Below are 14,762 nucleotides of genomic sequence, written 5' to 3' on the forward strand. Positions count from 1 at the left end.
GGCCCCTCTGCTTCTGCCTGGCGTCCAGGTCACTGGGTTGGCTGGAAACGCCTCGCTCGGAATTGTCTGTGGCCTTTTACAGCCAGCTTCAATCTCTACTGCCGTGCCCCACTCAGTGTGCTCCCAGGAGGCTGCCCGCTTAAAGGCCAGGGCAGCAGGGCAGGCTACATGGGCACTGCCTCCGACCCTCAGCCTGACCTTGAGAAAGTCAGGGTGCCACGCTTGGTTAGCCAGCTGCACGACACATGAGATCAGAAGCTTCACTCAGAATCCCATTAACATTTCTGGACCGACAGCTCAGCAGCCCTAACCCTAACGTGCTAAGGCTCTGGCCAGAAGAGCCTTTTGGGGAACAATATTAGGGGTACGCTGGCAACACCTGGAAAAGGTATACACTCACCAGTTTTGTACCTTCAGCCCTGAAACCATCATGGTTCAGAAGAAGACGGCTTTCCCTAAGTTAGTTCTTTGTTATAAGGCAGCTGTCCGTAAGGAAAATTCACCGAGTACCTGCTTGGGGAATCCTTGACTACCCAGGGTGACTCCATGGGCCACGTGGCAGTGACACAGTGACACAGAGTGTCTCTGACGGGGGCTGCCACTCAGTCACCTCCCTCACTCAGCTTAGTTACCAAAAGTACCCAAGTATCTGCTGTGATTCATAAGAATTGAAAAATGAAACAAAATATTTCAAGTTTCCAAATAGAAGGGACCAGTGAAATAAATATGAAATACCCATCCAGTGGAACACTATCAGCCATTAAAAAATCACGTTGTCACCCTTAGTACATGGAGGCTGTGAGGACCCTCATTCTCCTAAGTTAGAAATTACGGTACACGCTGGTATAACCCACGTGGGTTGTTACATATACAAAACAGATATGCCAAATAGCCTATGGGGGTCATGTGGTCCTGTATTAATATTACATTCAGATTCAACCATAGTTATTCAGGTTCAACCCATTGCAGTTATTTATAAGACCAAACTACTGTAAAGAAATTAAATGAATTTGGATGTGCCGATGCAATGGAATAGCACGTATCTCTACAAAAAGACTGAGGACGTGCTCTCAGGACTCCAAGTAACCTGCAGGGGGATACGAAAAAGTACAGAATGATGTGTGTGACATAGTTCCACATGTGCAAAACGGAGGAAAAACAAGAAAATAGATTCCTATTTTACACATAATTTGTTTAGCCCTAATTCGTAAGGACACGGATTAACAGTGGTTACCTGTGTGGTAACGGAGGCGGGGGCAGGAAGAACCTGCAGATCAGGGGCAGGTGTAGGAGGAATTCACACGCAGAGGGGGCCTCAAAAGTGTGTACGCATTTCCCGAAAGGAAAAGAACTGTATTAAAACTGTAATACTCAATATATACTGATAACAAAAGATGGATACAGGTCATGTGTATACATTCTTTTGGTACCCCAGTATATACACACACATACCTCACTAAAGTTTATATACAAACTTATTTCACACCAATATATTATATACTTATATATACTTTAAATAAAAAATTTATTTTACATATATTATATGTATATGTGTGTGTGTGTGTGTGTGTGTGTATATATATATATACACACACATATACAAACTTTGAGGTATTACTTACACACCACAAATGTCACCCATTTTAAGGTACAACTCAATGACTTTTAGTAAATGTACTGACTGGCACACCCATCATGGTACCCAATTTAAGGTATTCTCATCACCCCAATAAGATCTCTGGGGTCCATTTACAGGTAATTCCCACGCCCAAGCCCAGTCCCAGGCGGCCACTGGTCTACTTTTTCTCTCTGCAGACTTGCGCCTTCTGGACGTCTCGTACAAATGTCCTCATGCAAAACGGGCTCCTTCGGGTCTCGGTTCTTTCACTTAGCATGTTGTTTTTGAGGTTCACTCGTGCCGTAGCATGTGCCAGCGGCTCATTCCTTCGTACTGTGGGGTCTTCCACTGCATGTGCGGGCCGTGTACCATTTACCCACTCATCCGTGGACACACATTTGGGTTGTTTCCACTTTTTGACTGTTTTTTTTAAATGCTGTTTGCTATGAACATTTGTATACAAGTTATGTGTCTGTATTTTTTGAACCATGTGGATATATCACCTATAAAAAAGTGTTCCATGTTGCAAAAGGTGAGTTAACGGGCACATACAGTTTTATAACAGAAAGTGGCAAAATAATGTGTGCGCACAGAATGACTGGATTCTGCTGAACAAATAAGTACATAAAAAAGCTTCCCGGGCACAAAGCCTCAGCGTTAACAGTGTTGTCTCTGGGTCATGGGATGGTGGATAATTTATGTGTTTGTGTGCTTTTCCGTATTTCAACAAATTTTCTACTGTGAATATAAATTACTCTTGTAATCAGAAAAAAAAAATAACAACAATATCATTAGGAGAAAAAAACAACCACCTTTGCATTAAATTTCTTCAGGGTCTTCATCTGTCTGCTATAGAAAGACACCTTCCCAAAAGTGTACGAATGGCAGAGGGGAGGGTGCAGCCCAGGTCTGCCTGCCTGCCTGTCTGTCTGTCTGTCTGTGTCTCTCTATATATATATGTATGTAACGTTGGTCACCGCATCCAGAAAACTGCAGATCCCCCAATAAATACCAATCAGTCGTGGAGATGCCGAGATCGGTCTCCATGGCAACGTGACAAGAGCACGACACCGTGTGCGCACTGGCCCAGCATGGAGATGGCCCAGCAGGAAGAATGCCTGCCTCAAACAGCCTGAGCTTGCCCAGGGACCCTGGTGTTTACTGCGTGGCAATGGGATCGGGCTTCCCAAGGCTCGAGAGACAGACATCTCTCTAAACAATGGAATACGATAGTCTCAACTGACCACCCTGATGGTGGGTTCCCTGAGCTGCCGTTTCTATTCATACAGCTGCAAACAGATGTCATGATTCGATGTTTTTAAGACCTAAGAGCCAAGTGTCCTTCCTCCGTGTTTACCTCATGCAAAATTTCATCATATTGCTTCATAATTACTCACGTGCCAGGTCCCTTACATTTGTAGGACCTGGGACAAGAGAATAATGAGAAGCCCCCATCTCACATGTCTGAAGATTTACAAGTTATAGAAGCAAGCTAACACGCTGTTAAACATACTCTCAGAATCACCCCAAGGGCCAGGTCTGCATTTATGCGTCTCAGGCTCCTTGGCGTGGTGAGTTAGGACATGATGGCCAGCCCTCAGCCTGCCCCCTGCTTCAACCCACAACAAAAGAGGCCTCGTGCACACCTGGCTCGAGCCGCCCCACATTCCCACTCCCCGCTGCCCCCAAACATAGCCTCCTGGCCAGTCCTAGACTATGCAGAGCACACACCTGTAGTATAGCCAACCCTCAGCACAAAAGACCGACAAAGACCACGTGTCCCGGAGGTGGACCGAAAGCCATTTTGGTACGAAGTTCTGGTTCAGACGACTGAAACATGACCCAGAAGAGGGGTGGGGGACAGGCTCTGGGTGGGCCCTTCCTGTGGTCCCTGGACTCCCGGCAGCTGAAGGAGGGCCCTGAAAAGTATGGAGTCCCTCTTGCCCAAGGTGAGGGCTACTGGTCTATATTCCCACTGGGCTGGCTTTCTTGACCGCGGCATCAGTGACATTTGGGGCCAGATAACTCTTTGTTGGGGGAGCTATCAGTAGCACCTGCCTTCAATGTGACAACCAAAACTGTCCCCACACAGGTCCTCTGGGGGGGGACAAGTCACCCCCAGTTGAGAACCACTGAACTAGACAATAAAGCTTCTGAGAGCAGGAAGTACAGCTGCTTTACTTAGTGGCAGACTGCATGGCATGGAGCAGGTGCCCGATGACTGAGGGGTGAATCAATGAACCAACGTCTGCTCATGACGTCAGAGGCATTCTTGAAAGACCCCGTTTTCCTGGTGAGGACTATGAAATAGTGGTGACCAAGAGCCATCCTTGATCCTCGGGGTATAAACAATGAATGTGGGGTATGGAGGGAACAGCAACAGGAGGCAGGAACACTGCACCCGACTCCATGATTGGACAGCTCGCTCTGCGCGCCGACGGCAGAGCTGACCGGAGGAGGCCCCTAAGACATGCATTTCATAGTCCCATCTTCATGTACCAAAGCTGCCCGGGTTAGGAGAATGAGGGCGGCGCCAGGGCTCTAAACGTACGCAGACACTCCCATGGGACCTGGCAGGACACTAAACCCCTCAGGTGGGCTCTGACCTGCAAGGCGCTGATCACAACTTCTCGTCACCCCCCCCTCACTCCCGTCATTCACTCCGCCTGTTGTCACGAACGGGGTTTTGTGGAGTCTCTTCCATCAGCCAATAACGCTGACCGCTCCCGCAAGCCGTGTCCCGTCCCCAGCGCCAGCGGCATCCACCTCTGTTTCCTTTGTAATAGACGAAGCGCTCCCTGTATGCCTCCCCCCCGCCCCCCGTCCCCAGCGACCGGGCATACAGGGGTCTGTCCAGCTGGGTTTGGGTTGGGCGGCACTGCTGGGGCACTCGGTGATGTCTGTATGAGGAAACGGGGTTCTGATGGAGCCCTACACTGGAGCAAAGTGTCTGATGGGGACCATTCACTGGCACCAAGGGGACCCAGACTTGCTTTCAGATCCTGCTCGGGCTTCAGTTTTCCCTACACGCGGCAGGTCTACAGTGTGGTCCAACCACCCCTGGTGGTCCTGACAGCCTATCAGGAGATCCCCGAGTCAAAAGTATTTTTTGAGGAATACTAACATGGCTTGTGCGTTTTTCACTCTCCGTCTCTCACAGGCAAGCATGGACTTTTCCAGTGGCCAATGCATGAGGACATCACTGCTCCGATGGCTCAGTAAAATGTGTATGCGCTTGTGGTCTCCAACGTTTCGCAGTTTGAATTTCAATCGCAGTAAATACAGGAGGATATAACCCCTACAAGCAAAAGCTCTCTGAGGTCCCCATAACTTTTAAGAGGGGAAAGGGGTCCTCAGAACAAAGAGTTTGAGAACCATGGCCCTAGGCAATAATGCTGGTCGCCTTGCTACATCACTGAAAGATGGGAGCGGAGGAAAAATATTTGCAAGACCTTTCTGAGAGGTAGAGAAGTTACCGAGTATAAAAATAAGTGGTTTTTCAGAGTTTTAGAACAGGAGTGTCACTGTGACATTTTAACAGCAAAATGTTCCCTAGGTTCTTTGAGGTGGAAAAAAACAAGTCTAGAAAAAGAAAGCAGAAGTATGACTACTTGCAATAAAAGCAATACATACTAGGTACCGCATTGCTTGTTGGGAGGTTTACTGATGATCTGATTTGCATTTGGACTAGTTTCACCTCAATCCTCCAAATGATCGAATAATTGGCTCCATTTGTTCGCATCTCTGGGAGTGTCCAGGGTGTGCAAAAAAAATTAGAGGGAGAGTGGCCAAAAGGACGTTTGTATTATTTATGCAAAGGGAAGGTAGAGCATCGGAAGCTTATAATTTTAAACTGAACTGCAATTTTGAGATTATCAGTGGATTTCCATTAGCCAGGCTATAGAATCAGGGTATGATTATCAACCGAAGAGTTTCTTTTTTTTCTTTTTCTTTCTTTTTTTTTTTTTTAAGGAGGGTGCAGCGCACAGGGGCCGATGTGGGGAACAAACTGGCGACTTTGGTATTATTAGCCCCACGCTCTAACCACCTGAGCCAACCGGCCACCCCTGGAGGCATTTTTTTAAAAAAACAACATGTAAGCAACAGCACTGACCAGAATAAACAGACAAAAGACCCCATTCTCCCAGCTTTACCACCAATCCTTCCATCACTTCTGATTTTCCCTTTTTAAATTTCTTGACTTCCTTTGTCTGCCCCCTCACATAATAAAGACGCTATTTTCTGCCCCTCCCACTCACACCAGCCCGGTACTGAGGTGTTGTGAGCACGTGGCATCCATCGCTCATACCCTCAGCACACCCAGAAGGGGTGTACGAATATTACGTCCATTTTTCAGATGGAACCACAGAGACATCAACAAATCAACATGGCCGATTGCTAGCCAGGCAAAACCAAGATGCTTCCCACTCATAACGGACTGGGGGGTCCCCCGAATCCTTGTTTGAGGGGCACAGGCTGGGAGCTGATGGGGGTGGAAAGAGGTGGTGGAGGACATGCTGAAGACCTTTCCAGAGAAAGTGGTAACTCCTGCTTTTTGCAACAATCATTTCTAGAAAGTGCCTGCCCTCACCCATATCAAAGAACATGAATTTTCTTAATTAACAACAGTAATAATAACAATAGATAATTCAAGGAGAGGTCAAGAGCATGTTACCAATAAGAAAAGTTTCCTGAGTTCAAGGCCGGGGCAGCTAAATAATGGAAAGTGAACTATCATCTAAAGTCCAGCCCGTTCTCTACAGCCTGCTTCCATCTTCTGTGCTATAAATAATTCAGAGTTTTCTTTTTTTTCTTAAATATCACAAACCAAGTTGGAATCTTTATGTGAAGGATTCTGCTGTGTCCCTCTCTCCCTCCTCCTCTTCCTCCCTAGCCAGCCCAGGAAACTCCCAGGAGAAAGACCCCTCAAGCTTTAACATTTATTCTTTGACATTTCAGACTATTTGTTAGGCAGAGCTGCCTTCTGGAGATCAAAGTCGGAAAATCTTGCAGAGAACTCCCGCTTGGCCCTGTCCAACTGTGACAGAGAGGGTCTATTAACCCCCACGCATCTGCTTCCTTCTTCATCCAGAGAAACCCACCAGCCCTTACCCAAGAGGGCCGCTATCTCTCTCACTCTCACCACCTTCCCCTTGCTTTCAAGGCTCCCAGCATTCAGGAGGGAACAAAGGTCATTCTTCCCACATGATACACCAAGACACTCAGCAGAGAGAGACAGACCCACGGACCAAAAGATGTCCCCCAGTAGGAGACAACAGTGACTCACGGGGACATGGCAGCTTGGGGTACCCGTCAAGGTGGGGTCTTTTATCTGAGGATGTTAAGCTGAGAGACAAACATGGAACAAGGAAAGGTAACTTACCCCGTCATTCCGCTAGCAGTGCTGGGCCTGGGCTCCAGGTCTTCAGGTCTGTGTGCTACCACTAGTGATGTCACCTCCACCAGCCCAGAAGGTGGCGAGGGAGTGTGGAAGTCTTCAGCTCTTACGTGAGATGACTTACCGTTTTCTCCTGAGCGATCGCAGGCGTACCGCAGACCAGCCCCCAGATCACTTCTGCCGCTGTGCAAAGCAGAGGGCAGAAGCGGGGCCCTGAGCCTGCAGTTGGGCCAAGGCGCTGGTATCGGGGTGCTTGTTTCGCTTGGCCTACGAAGGCCGATGGGTGATTACCATCCTGCTTGGTTCTTCTTTAAAAAGCTCTGACCACACCATTAGCCAGTGTTTCCTAAGTGTGTGTGTCAGTCGACTAGTAGGTATGAAGCAAAGAGCATTCTCTGTTCGATTAGATTTGCAAAGCAGTAGGACAGACAGGTTTATTTTAAAGCAGGGTTTCTCAGAGCCTATTATATCTTAAAGTGCATCGTGACTCTGGAAGAGGCAGCTGTACCACGCGACAGTCTCCAGAGTTATTTGACACACTCAGCACCTCGTGAGACTGAAGGGAACCACTGCCGCAGCCAACGGAAAGGGGGGCACTTGATCCTTACGACCTCATTTATCTAATAAATGGAGTGAGAGGAGAAGGTTTCTCTGCAAATTAGGGATTTCAAATGAAGAGAGAACCATACTGCGGACACTGAAGCTTTGCCCAGAAAACGGATCGATTCACATGGAACAACGGTTGGTCAAGTGGTCGAGCCAGTAAAAGGATTACAATGACCGAATGTGCAGTGGAGTGACTCTAGTCTTCTTAACGACCCGATTGGCCATTTGGTATTAAAAGTATGAGGCCGCACTCGCCTGCTAAGGCAGCAAGAAATGTCAAGTTGACAGCCATAAAGATTGAACGATTCCATGAGTCATTCAAACACGGACTCAACATTTAAATTCTCCCAGGAAGGACATTCTCAGAATCCACTGTCTTGGTGGTGCCTCTTCTGCTGCTCAGACTGTGGGAGAGAACAGACTCGGCTCTCACTGGCCGGCTCTGAAGTGAAAGGCTACGGTCCAGAGCGGAGGCCCCCAGCGTGGAGCAATCAGGGACAGTCATGGAGCCTGGCTGTGTCTTCTCGGCCGGGCTGAGCTGTCACACTAATGCCCGTGACAAAAATGGTTTTGAGATTTCTCCTCAGGCTCTCTGTCATGTGAGTTTTCTTTCAGAATTAACAGCAAGGGCATGCTGACACTTGCACGTATACATAATACATTGGCTGGACTTGGTTAGCATCTAGCCTGTCTTCTGGAATTTTCCTTCTTCCTATGATTGCTTGTAGGAGGACCCTGGACTGTAGGACTGGCTCTTCTTGACTTGGCAGCAGGAGGGCAGATTGTGGAGACTGCTTGTCTGGCCAGCGCTGACAAAAACTGGAAATTAGAGAGCCTTGTAGGTCGAGGGGTCTCCTGTGTCACGGGGTCTAACCCCTGTCAGCTTCAAACTCCAGGACTCTCCATGTCATGTGTTCCCAACATCCTCAAGAACCTGGCTGTGCGAGGCCAACATTTCCCGAGACCTGTGCCGCTGGTAAGAACCGTGTACTGACTCTGTAGACAGATGTCATCCCCCTAATAGCACCTGTGAACACGCCCCCAGCCCCACTCCCTCTCTTTCCCTGAGAAGTCCATCTGGGGGTCAGGAGTGCATGACATTTGGTCAGGGCTGTTTCAAGCCTTGCAGAGTAAAGAACAGTGTGATGTGATTCTAACACAACTCAAGGACTGAAGCGGACCAGAGCTAGTGGGAGCTTCTGAGTAAAATAGTCAGGCATTTCAGAGCTCCGTAAGAGAGGTTATCCCTGGGCCACATGTGACAGCAATGGGCTCACTTTACCGGGAATACGTCCTTGTCCTTCTCACTGCAGAATGAACTTGGGACACGAGAGGGGAGACCAACCATCTCTTTTTAAGAGAAATAGGCCAATTCCTCCAGTGAGGCCTCCAAAGGCGGAACCAGGCTTCATTTTGTTGCCGTGGTAACACAAGTGGGCAGCAGAAACTGAGAGGAAAGGAGAGCCACGAGGACAGTTGTGTGTCACTGTTAGCCACCAAGCGCCCTGGTGTCGCTGACCAGTCAGGCTTGGGGAGCTTTTCTGAGCTGACATCACGCTCTGTCCTTCGAGTTCTGATGAAGCCACAGTCAGGGCCCACAACCCTAGACCTCACGCCTTGGGGCAGCCTCACTCCTTGGTCGTCAGGCCTCCCCACAGCTGAGTGGGGAGTCCTGACACCCCCCCCCCAAACTCCGGCATCACTTACAGGGGTAAAGGGACAACTGTTCAGAGTCTTTGACTCTCAGAAAAGCCAAGCTCCATTCTTCCTGCCTCGCGCCCCACGCACTCTGCCTTCAGCTCCCTCCACAGCACACAGGGTCTGAGCAGCTCCTGCCTGCACGGGCTCCGGGGGAAGCATGTGAGCCTGAGATGCCCCGGGTGATGCCACTAGGAAACTCACGCATCTCCTGTTTTCTAGGTGTGCACGTCTCCCCAAAGCCCTCCGCCAGGATTGCTACACAGCGCTGGCTGTTCTCTGCGAACTGGGTGACCCTGCCTTTCTGCTCTGCCAGAAGCAGTTGCAAACTCCTTTCCAAACTGGACCTGCACAGGCCTGGCCTTGCCTTGGGCTGGAGGCCTTTGACACAGAATCTGAGCCATCCGCGTCCCTCCTCTGTGTCCCTGTAGGGTCTGTGCTTCTCTGAGACCCTCCTGCCTCACAGGAGCCAGCATGCCCCCAAAGCTTCCTCCTTCTCCCCAGTTCTCCCCACCCCCCACGGCCCTGGAGCACGCAGAACACCTGAGCGAGGCACTCACAGCCACCAGAAAGCCAGGTGTGGTGAGACCTGACCCTCTCAGCTACATAGCCAGACATTTCATGACAGAAGCGGAACGTGTCCTGATGGAAAGGGACACAAATGCAGAGGTCTTAGACTTTATCCCCAAGCTGCAGGAATCTCCCTGAGTGAGAGCTTTAATCCCACGGGGAAATGGGATCATGTCACGGAACTTGTACCCGCTGAGTAGAAGGCACTGGGGTTAAAATCCTGTGCAAATGGGCCTCAGAATCCTCATGAAACTTCTGAATCATCCCCGAAGCAGAGAAGGGACCTTATCTTTTGCCAGGACGTCTCCTTCAACCCTCTTTTGAGTTCAAGCGGGGCTGAAAAAGGAGTCTCACTGAGCTCTGGGAATATGCTGTCAGATCTAGACTGAGGTTTTTGGGGGGAGGTGGGAAGTGCTTGGGGCAGTAACAGATTTCTAAAGGGAAATGCAGAACCAGAGCCACGCAGGGAGAACTGGAGGTACAGGCGGCCCCACGCAGCACCAGCACGACAGCGGGCACAGGCTGTGTGGTCCCTGAACGGCTCCACACCTGATGTCACCACTGTCCTACACCTTCTTAAGGGCACAGTGAGGCCCTCAGTCTCCAAGCTTCAGGGACTGGGGCTCAGAATCAGCGTCTCAAGCACCCACTCCAGAATGAAAATTCAGAGTGCACGGCAACCACACTGGGTTCACGGCCCTCATCAGCGTGAAGCTCGACCGCCAAAGCCCATAGGGCCAAACGTGAGCTTACGGCCCACAAAGACGCTGTGAAGTCCTGCAGGGGAGATTCCAAACCCCGAAAGTCAGGGAGCTGGTCCCCTGAGCCTCCCTGCACGAAGCCAACCCAAGCCCCCGCTTCCTGGCGGGGTTCAGGTGTCCAGGTCCACCTGCACCAGCCCTCACTGCCCTGCAGCCTGTAATGGTGGGGACAATGCCGTGGGACTTCAAGACCCAGCAGGGAAACAGCGTCCTGGACACTAAACGCTGCTCCCCAGTCTCAGCGGGACTTTTCCTCACTGCCCTGCCATCTGCCATAGGCTCCTCCGCTGCTGCTTCAGACCTTCTCAACTCTTCTCCGATCGTGTCACTGGCAGCATGTGCCTTGTACGTTACAGGCAAAGGAGCAGCCGCCAGACAAGAATTCCCACGCTTCCTTACCCCCAAACCTCTAAGCCCCCGTCTTTGCGTCTTTCTTCCTGCTACGCCGGGAGAGCGCTCCCTGCATGTAGCTGGTGCCACCTCCCGAGGACGGTGCTTTTCCCTCATCTTCTCAGAGACCATGTCTGTTCACCATCTCTCCTCCCAGGCTCTATGCATGGAAACAAAACAAGCTTCTGTCCCTCTCCTACTCACAAGGAAATGCTCCCTTCACCCCATGCAGTCCAATGGCTCCAAGGACAGTCCTCATCCTTGGGGCACCCTGTCCCAACCCTAGAACCACTGAAAACAAGAGAATGTAGAGCTGGGGCCACCCCCTCCCCAGGCTGCTCCAGAGAAGACAGGCTTCCATTTAGGGGTGGGTGGGGGCCCCAACCAAACTAGACTTAAACAGGAGATGAAGTGAAAGTAGAAAATGCACAAACTACCCTGATCAGCTCCCTGTCTGATTTCCACCGCGCGTTCCCCCCCTCTCCCACTGCCTCACCCCTACTTCCTAGGCAGAGCAGCTCCAAGCAAGCCGTGTGCGGCCCAGCGGAGGGTCTAAGCCCAGCCAGGAGCCTGTCCCCAGGCCCTGCCGTCCACTCTTGCTCCAAATCTCCCACATACACAGTCCCTTCCTCCTAAAAGGAAGACATTGTAAGTTACAGAAGACATTTCAACCCTTCGACCTGTGTCAGGGCCCAGAAACCAAGGCAGAACATGTGCCCAGTGAGCAGTCTCAGGAGGACCCCAGGACTCTTCTGCGTCCCCCCTTCTGGCAGCCCACGAGACCTGCCATGAGGGTTTGCCCACCTGTGTGTGTGTGTGTGTGTGTGTGTGTGTGTGTGTGTGTGTGGTGGGGGGAGAGGTGTATATGGGGGTGAGGATGTGTCTGATGAGCAGGACGGCCTGTAAGCCTAGAACCCCATCTTCCTCTGGGCAAGATCACCTCCCTAAGAGCCACAGGGAAGAGACAAAACCACTCCCATCCACGGCTTGCTAGGGCACCAAAGAAAAAGGATCCCTCAACCCCACTCCCAGACTCGTCCCTACACCTCAGCTCTGAAAACAGGATCTGTCAGCCTTAGCTGCTAGGATAACACAACAGTCCCCCAGCCGCCAAGGAGGCAAGAATCACAGTGGCCTGAGTAGTGCCTGGGGGACTCGGGTTTGAACTTTGCTTCTGCCTCTTGTGCTGTGTGACTCTGGGTGAACAATTCCACCTCTCTGTGCCTCTAAATCCTTCTTAGTAAGATAAGGAAACACTTCACACTGAATGCACTTGACCTATCTGGAGGGGTCTCAATAAAAGCAAACAATGGAACAGATTGTAAATACCTTTGCAAACAGGACCAGGCTAAGACACTTCTTTAAAAAAAACGTAACAGTAAACTAGGGGAAAAAATATGGGTAGACTGAGGTTTCTGTATTTTTAATATTTTGTTTTGCAAAACTGCCAAATAAGAGGTCTAATCCAGTCATTTCATTAGAAAATAAAGTGTTTATTAAGAAACTATACACTGAACACTCCTATAAGTCTCTGTGGAAACACAACGCCCCATTGTCATAGCACAAGGTGAGGAAAATGGCAGAATAGAAGATGCTGAGATGGATGGAGCCTGGGAGGCCGGAAATGAGGTCATGATTTACAATAATTGAAAACCATCCTCCTCAAGCTTACTCCTTACAGCACACTCAGGAGGAGGTCCTGGCCCAAGGGCTGGCAGGACAGCATGGGGACCAGCCTGACGTGAAACGTGGGGAGCAGGAGGGCGGGAGCTGGGAGGGGCTAGGGAGACACACAGCTCAAGGACCAGGGGAGAAGCTACATCCCCGTGGGGAACTCCGGACACCCAGGAGCCTGGGAGGCCACCCCAGACGCTGGGCAAGAACTCGGAAAGCTTCGCGTCTCTAAATCCCACTGAAGCGCCTGCAGAACCAGGCTGGGAACCTGACATGAAGAACCGCCATCCACAGGAGCCAGGACACAAAACTCGAGATGGGGATCTCGACCCCCAGTACGTCTACTGAAGGCAGAGACTGTTCTCTAACGTGGTGCGTCGCCACCCGAACCGCTGTGGGTGAAGGCCCCCACCGCTGTGTCCTCAGAGCTCCCCGGAGGGGCCCCTGCTCCATGCTCTCCACCATCAAGGACGCAGCCTGTGCTGACGTCACACAATGGGGGTACCACGGGCAAGGGTCGCTGAGTCCAGCCAAAGCCCACTCGGCCAACACGGCAGCAAATCTGAGAGACGCTCGGGCCCTACAACTGTGCCTTTCCTATCATGCCTGTCCCTCTCCCCAGGGGGTCAGGTTGAAAATGGGGGAAACAAACCCCTCTTTGGGAGAGGGTGGCCATAGAGTAAGGCAGGAGTCAAAGCAAGCAAGGTAAACACATATATTGACCAGAGAACAGGATGACACTTCCACTGGTGCCATGAGAGGGGCTGAGGAGGCCAATTTCTACTTCTCTTCCCCTTCAGTTCCTCTTCCTTGAAATGGTGATTCCACTGGGTTCCGAAAGTTCTCAGTCAAGATAAGCGCAAGTGGGAAGAGAGCCACTCCCAGGCTCACGGACTAGCACGAAGGGCCGCGGTCCCTGGGTCCCCTGGGCCCCTGCGGTCCCAGTAGGATGGCCAATCCCTAGGCAAGACCTCCTGCAGCCAGCCAAGCGTGTCACAACTGCAGGTCTAGGGGCCAAGGGAGGGTCCCGGAGAATTCCTCCTCGCCAAGGGGTTTTCTAATCCCACTCACTGTGAGCCGTTCCAGAGAGAAGAGGAAGTAGGGGAAAGTGTGTCCAAAAAAAAAAAAAAAAAGTATGGTTTTCTCCACCAAAAAAAACGTATAGAAAATGACTGGTTTCCATCCTCGCCTCTGAGACCTAATCTGGTGCCGACTTGGGCCTGGCTCGCCCTCCTCTCACCGCGCCGTCTCCACCTCTGCTTACACGCTCTTCCCCACAGCAGGCTGCCGGCGACAAGGTGACTAAGAGGTGAGCCAGGGGACCCCACGCTTCCGAGCAGGGCAAGTGAGGCCGGAGCGCGGCTGGGCTTCCTCAGGCCGTCTTGTGGTGGTTGGGTTGTTTTTGTAAAGCAAGAGAATGGCTAGCGTGTTTTAAAGATGGTTCCTGGTGCACAGGTTTTTAATTCTCTTTATTGGCTCTAAAGATGGTGGCAGGAGCTGCCTCGGAGGCCGGAAAAAAAGGAGCACAGTGACGATTGGAGGGAAAGGGCAACCCTGCCAGTGGTGGATGGGGAAAAACACCCGCCTTGTGGTGGTAAAGGGTGTGGGCACCGGTGGCTCATGCAGTTTCTACTTAGCATCCCCGGATCCAAAGCGAACAACGCCTAGAGCTTCCAACCTCTCAGAGAGCCCAGCCTACCCAGGTGGCATCGAAACAGGGAGGCTTAAAAGGAGTTTTTAAAAGCCATGACGTCCTTTGCTGAAATAAACACTGACATCCTCAACATAGACGCCATGGTTAAGAGGCTTGGAATGTCCGGGAAGGCTTATTGGATTCAACATAATTTCTCTGAAACCTATAAAACACAAAAACAAACAAAACAAAAAAACAGAAAAACAGAAAAAAGCAAAATAAAGTAAAAACCAAAACCCCCCAAGAAGATCAAAACTAGAAGGGGAAACAGAGGGAGCTGGGACGCGGGGAAGAACTGGAGATACGGGCACAGATACATTGGAAACGGCTAAATGAACTGGCAGCAAAAGGAAT

General features: G+C 50.7%; 1 protein-coding gene across 9 annotated transcripts in view; it reads right to left on the reverse strand.

Moving 5' to 3' along the window:
* NTRK3 (neurotrophic receptor tyrosine kinase 3) overlaps positions 1 to 14,762 on the reverse strand; it is a 337,252-nt gene that overhangs the window by 87,061 nt on the left and 235,429 nt on the right. For 2 of the 9 annotated variants that reach the window (XM_019726718.2, XM_019726717.2), the window contains one exon: positions 12,514 to 14,571. The exons of the other annotated variants lie outside the window; for them this stretch is intronic. In XM_019726718.2, the coding sequence (XP_019582277.1) occupies positions 14,453 to 14,571 (119 nt within the window). In that variant the 3' untranslated portion in view covers positions 12,514 to 14,452. Of the gene's footprint in view, positions 1 to 12,513; positions 14,572 to 14,762 lie in introns of those variants that run through there. 9 annotated transcript variants of the gene reach the window in all.

Source organism: Rhinolophus sinicus, linkage group LG13 (assembly GCF_036562045.2).
Source record: "Rhinolophus sinicus isolate RSC01 linkage group LG13, ASM3656204v1, whole genome shotgun sequence".
Taxonomy (NCBI): domain Eukaryota; kingdom Metazoa; phylum Chordata; class Mammalia; order Chiroptera; family Rhinolophidae; genus Rhinolophus; species Rhinolophus sinicus.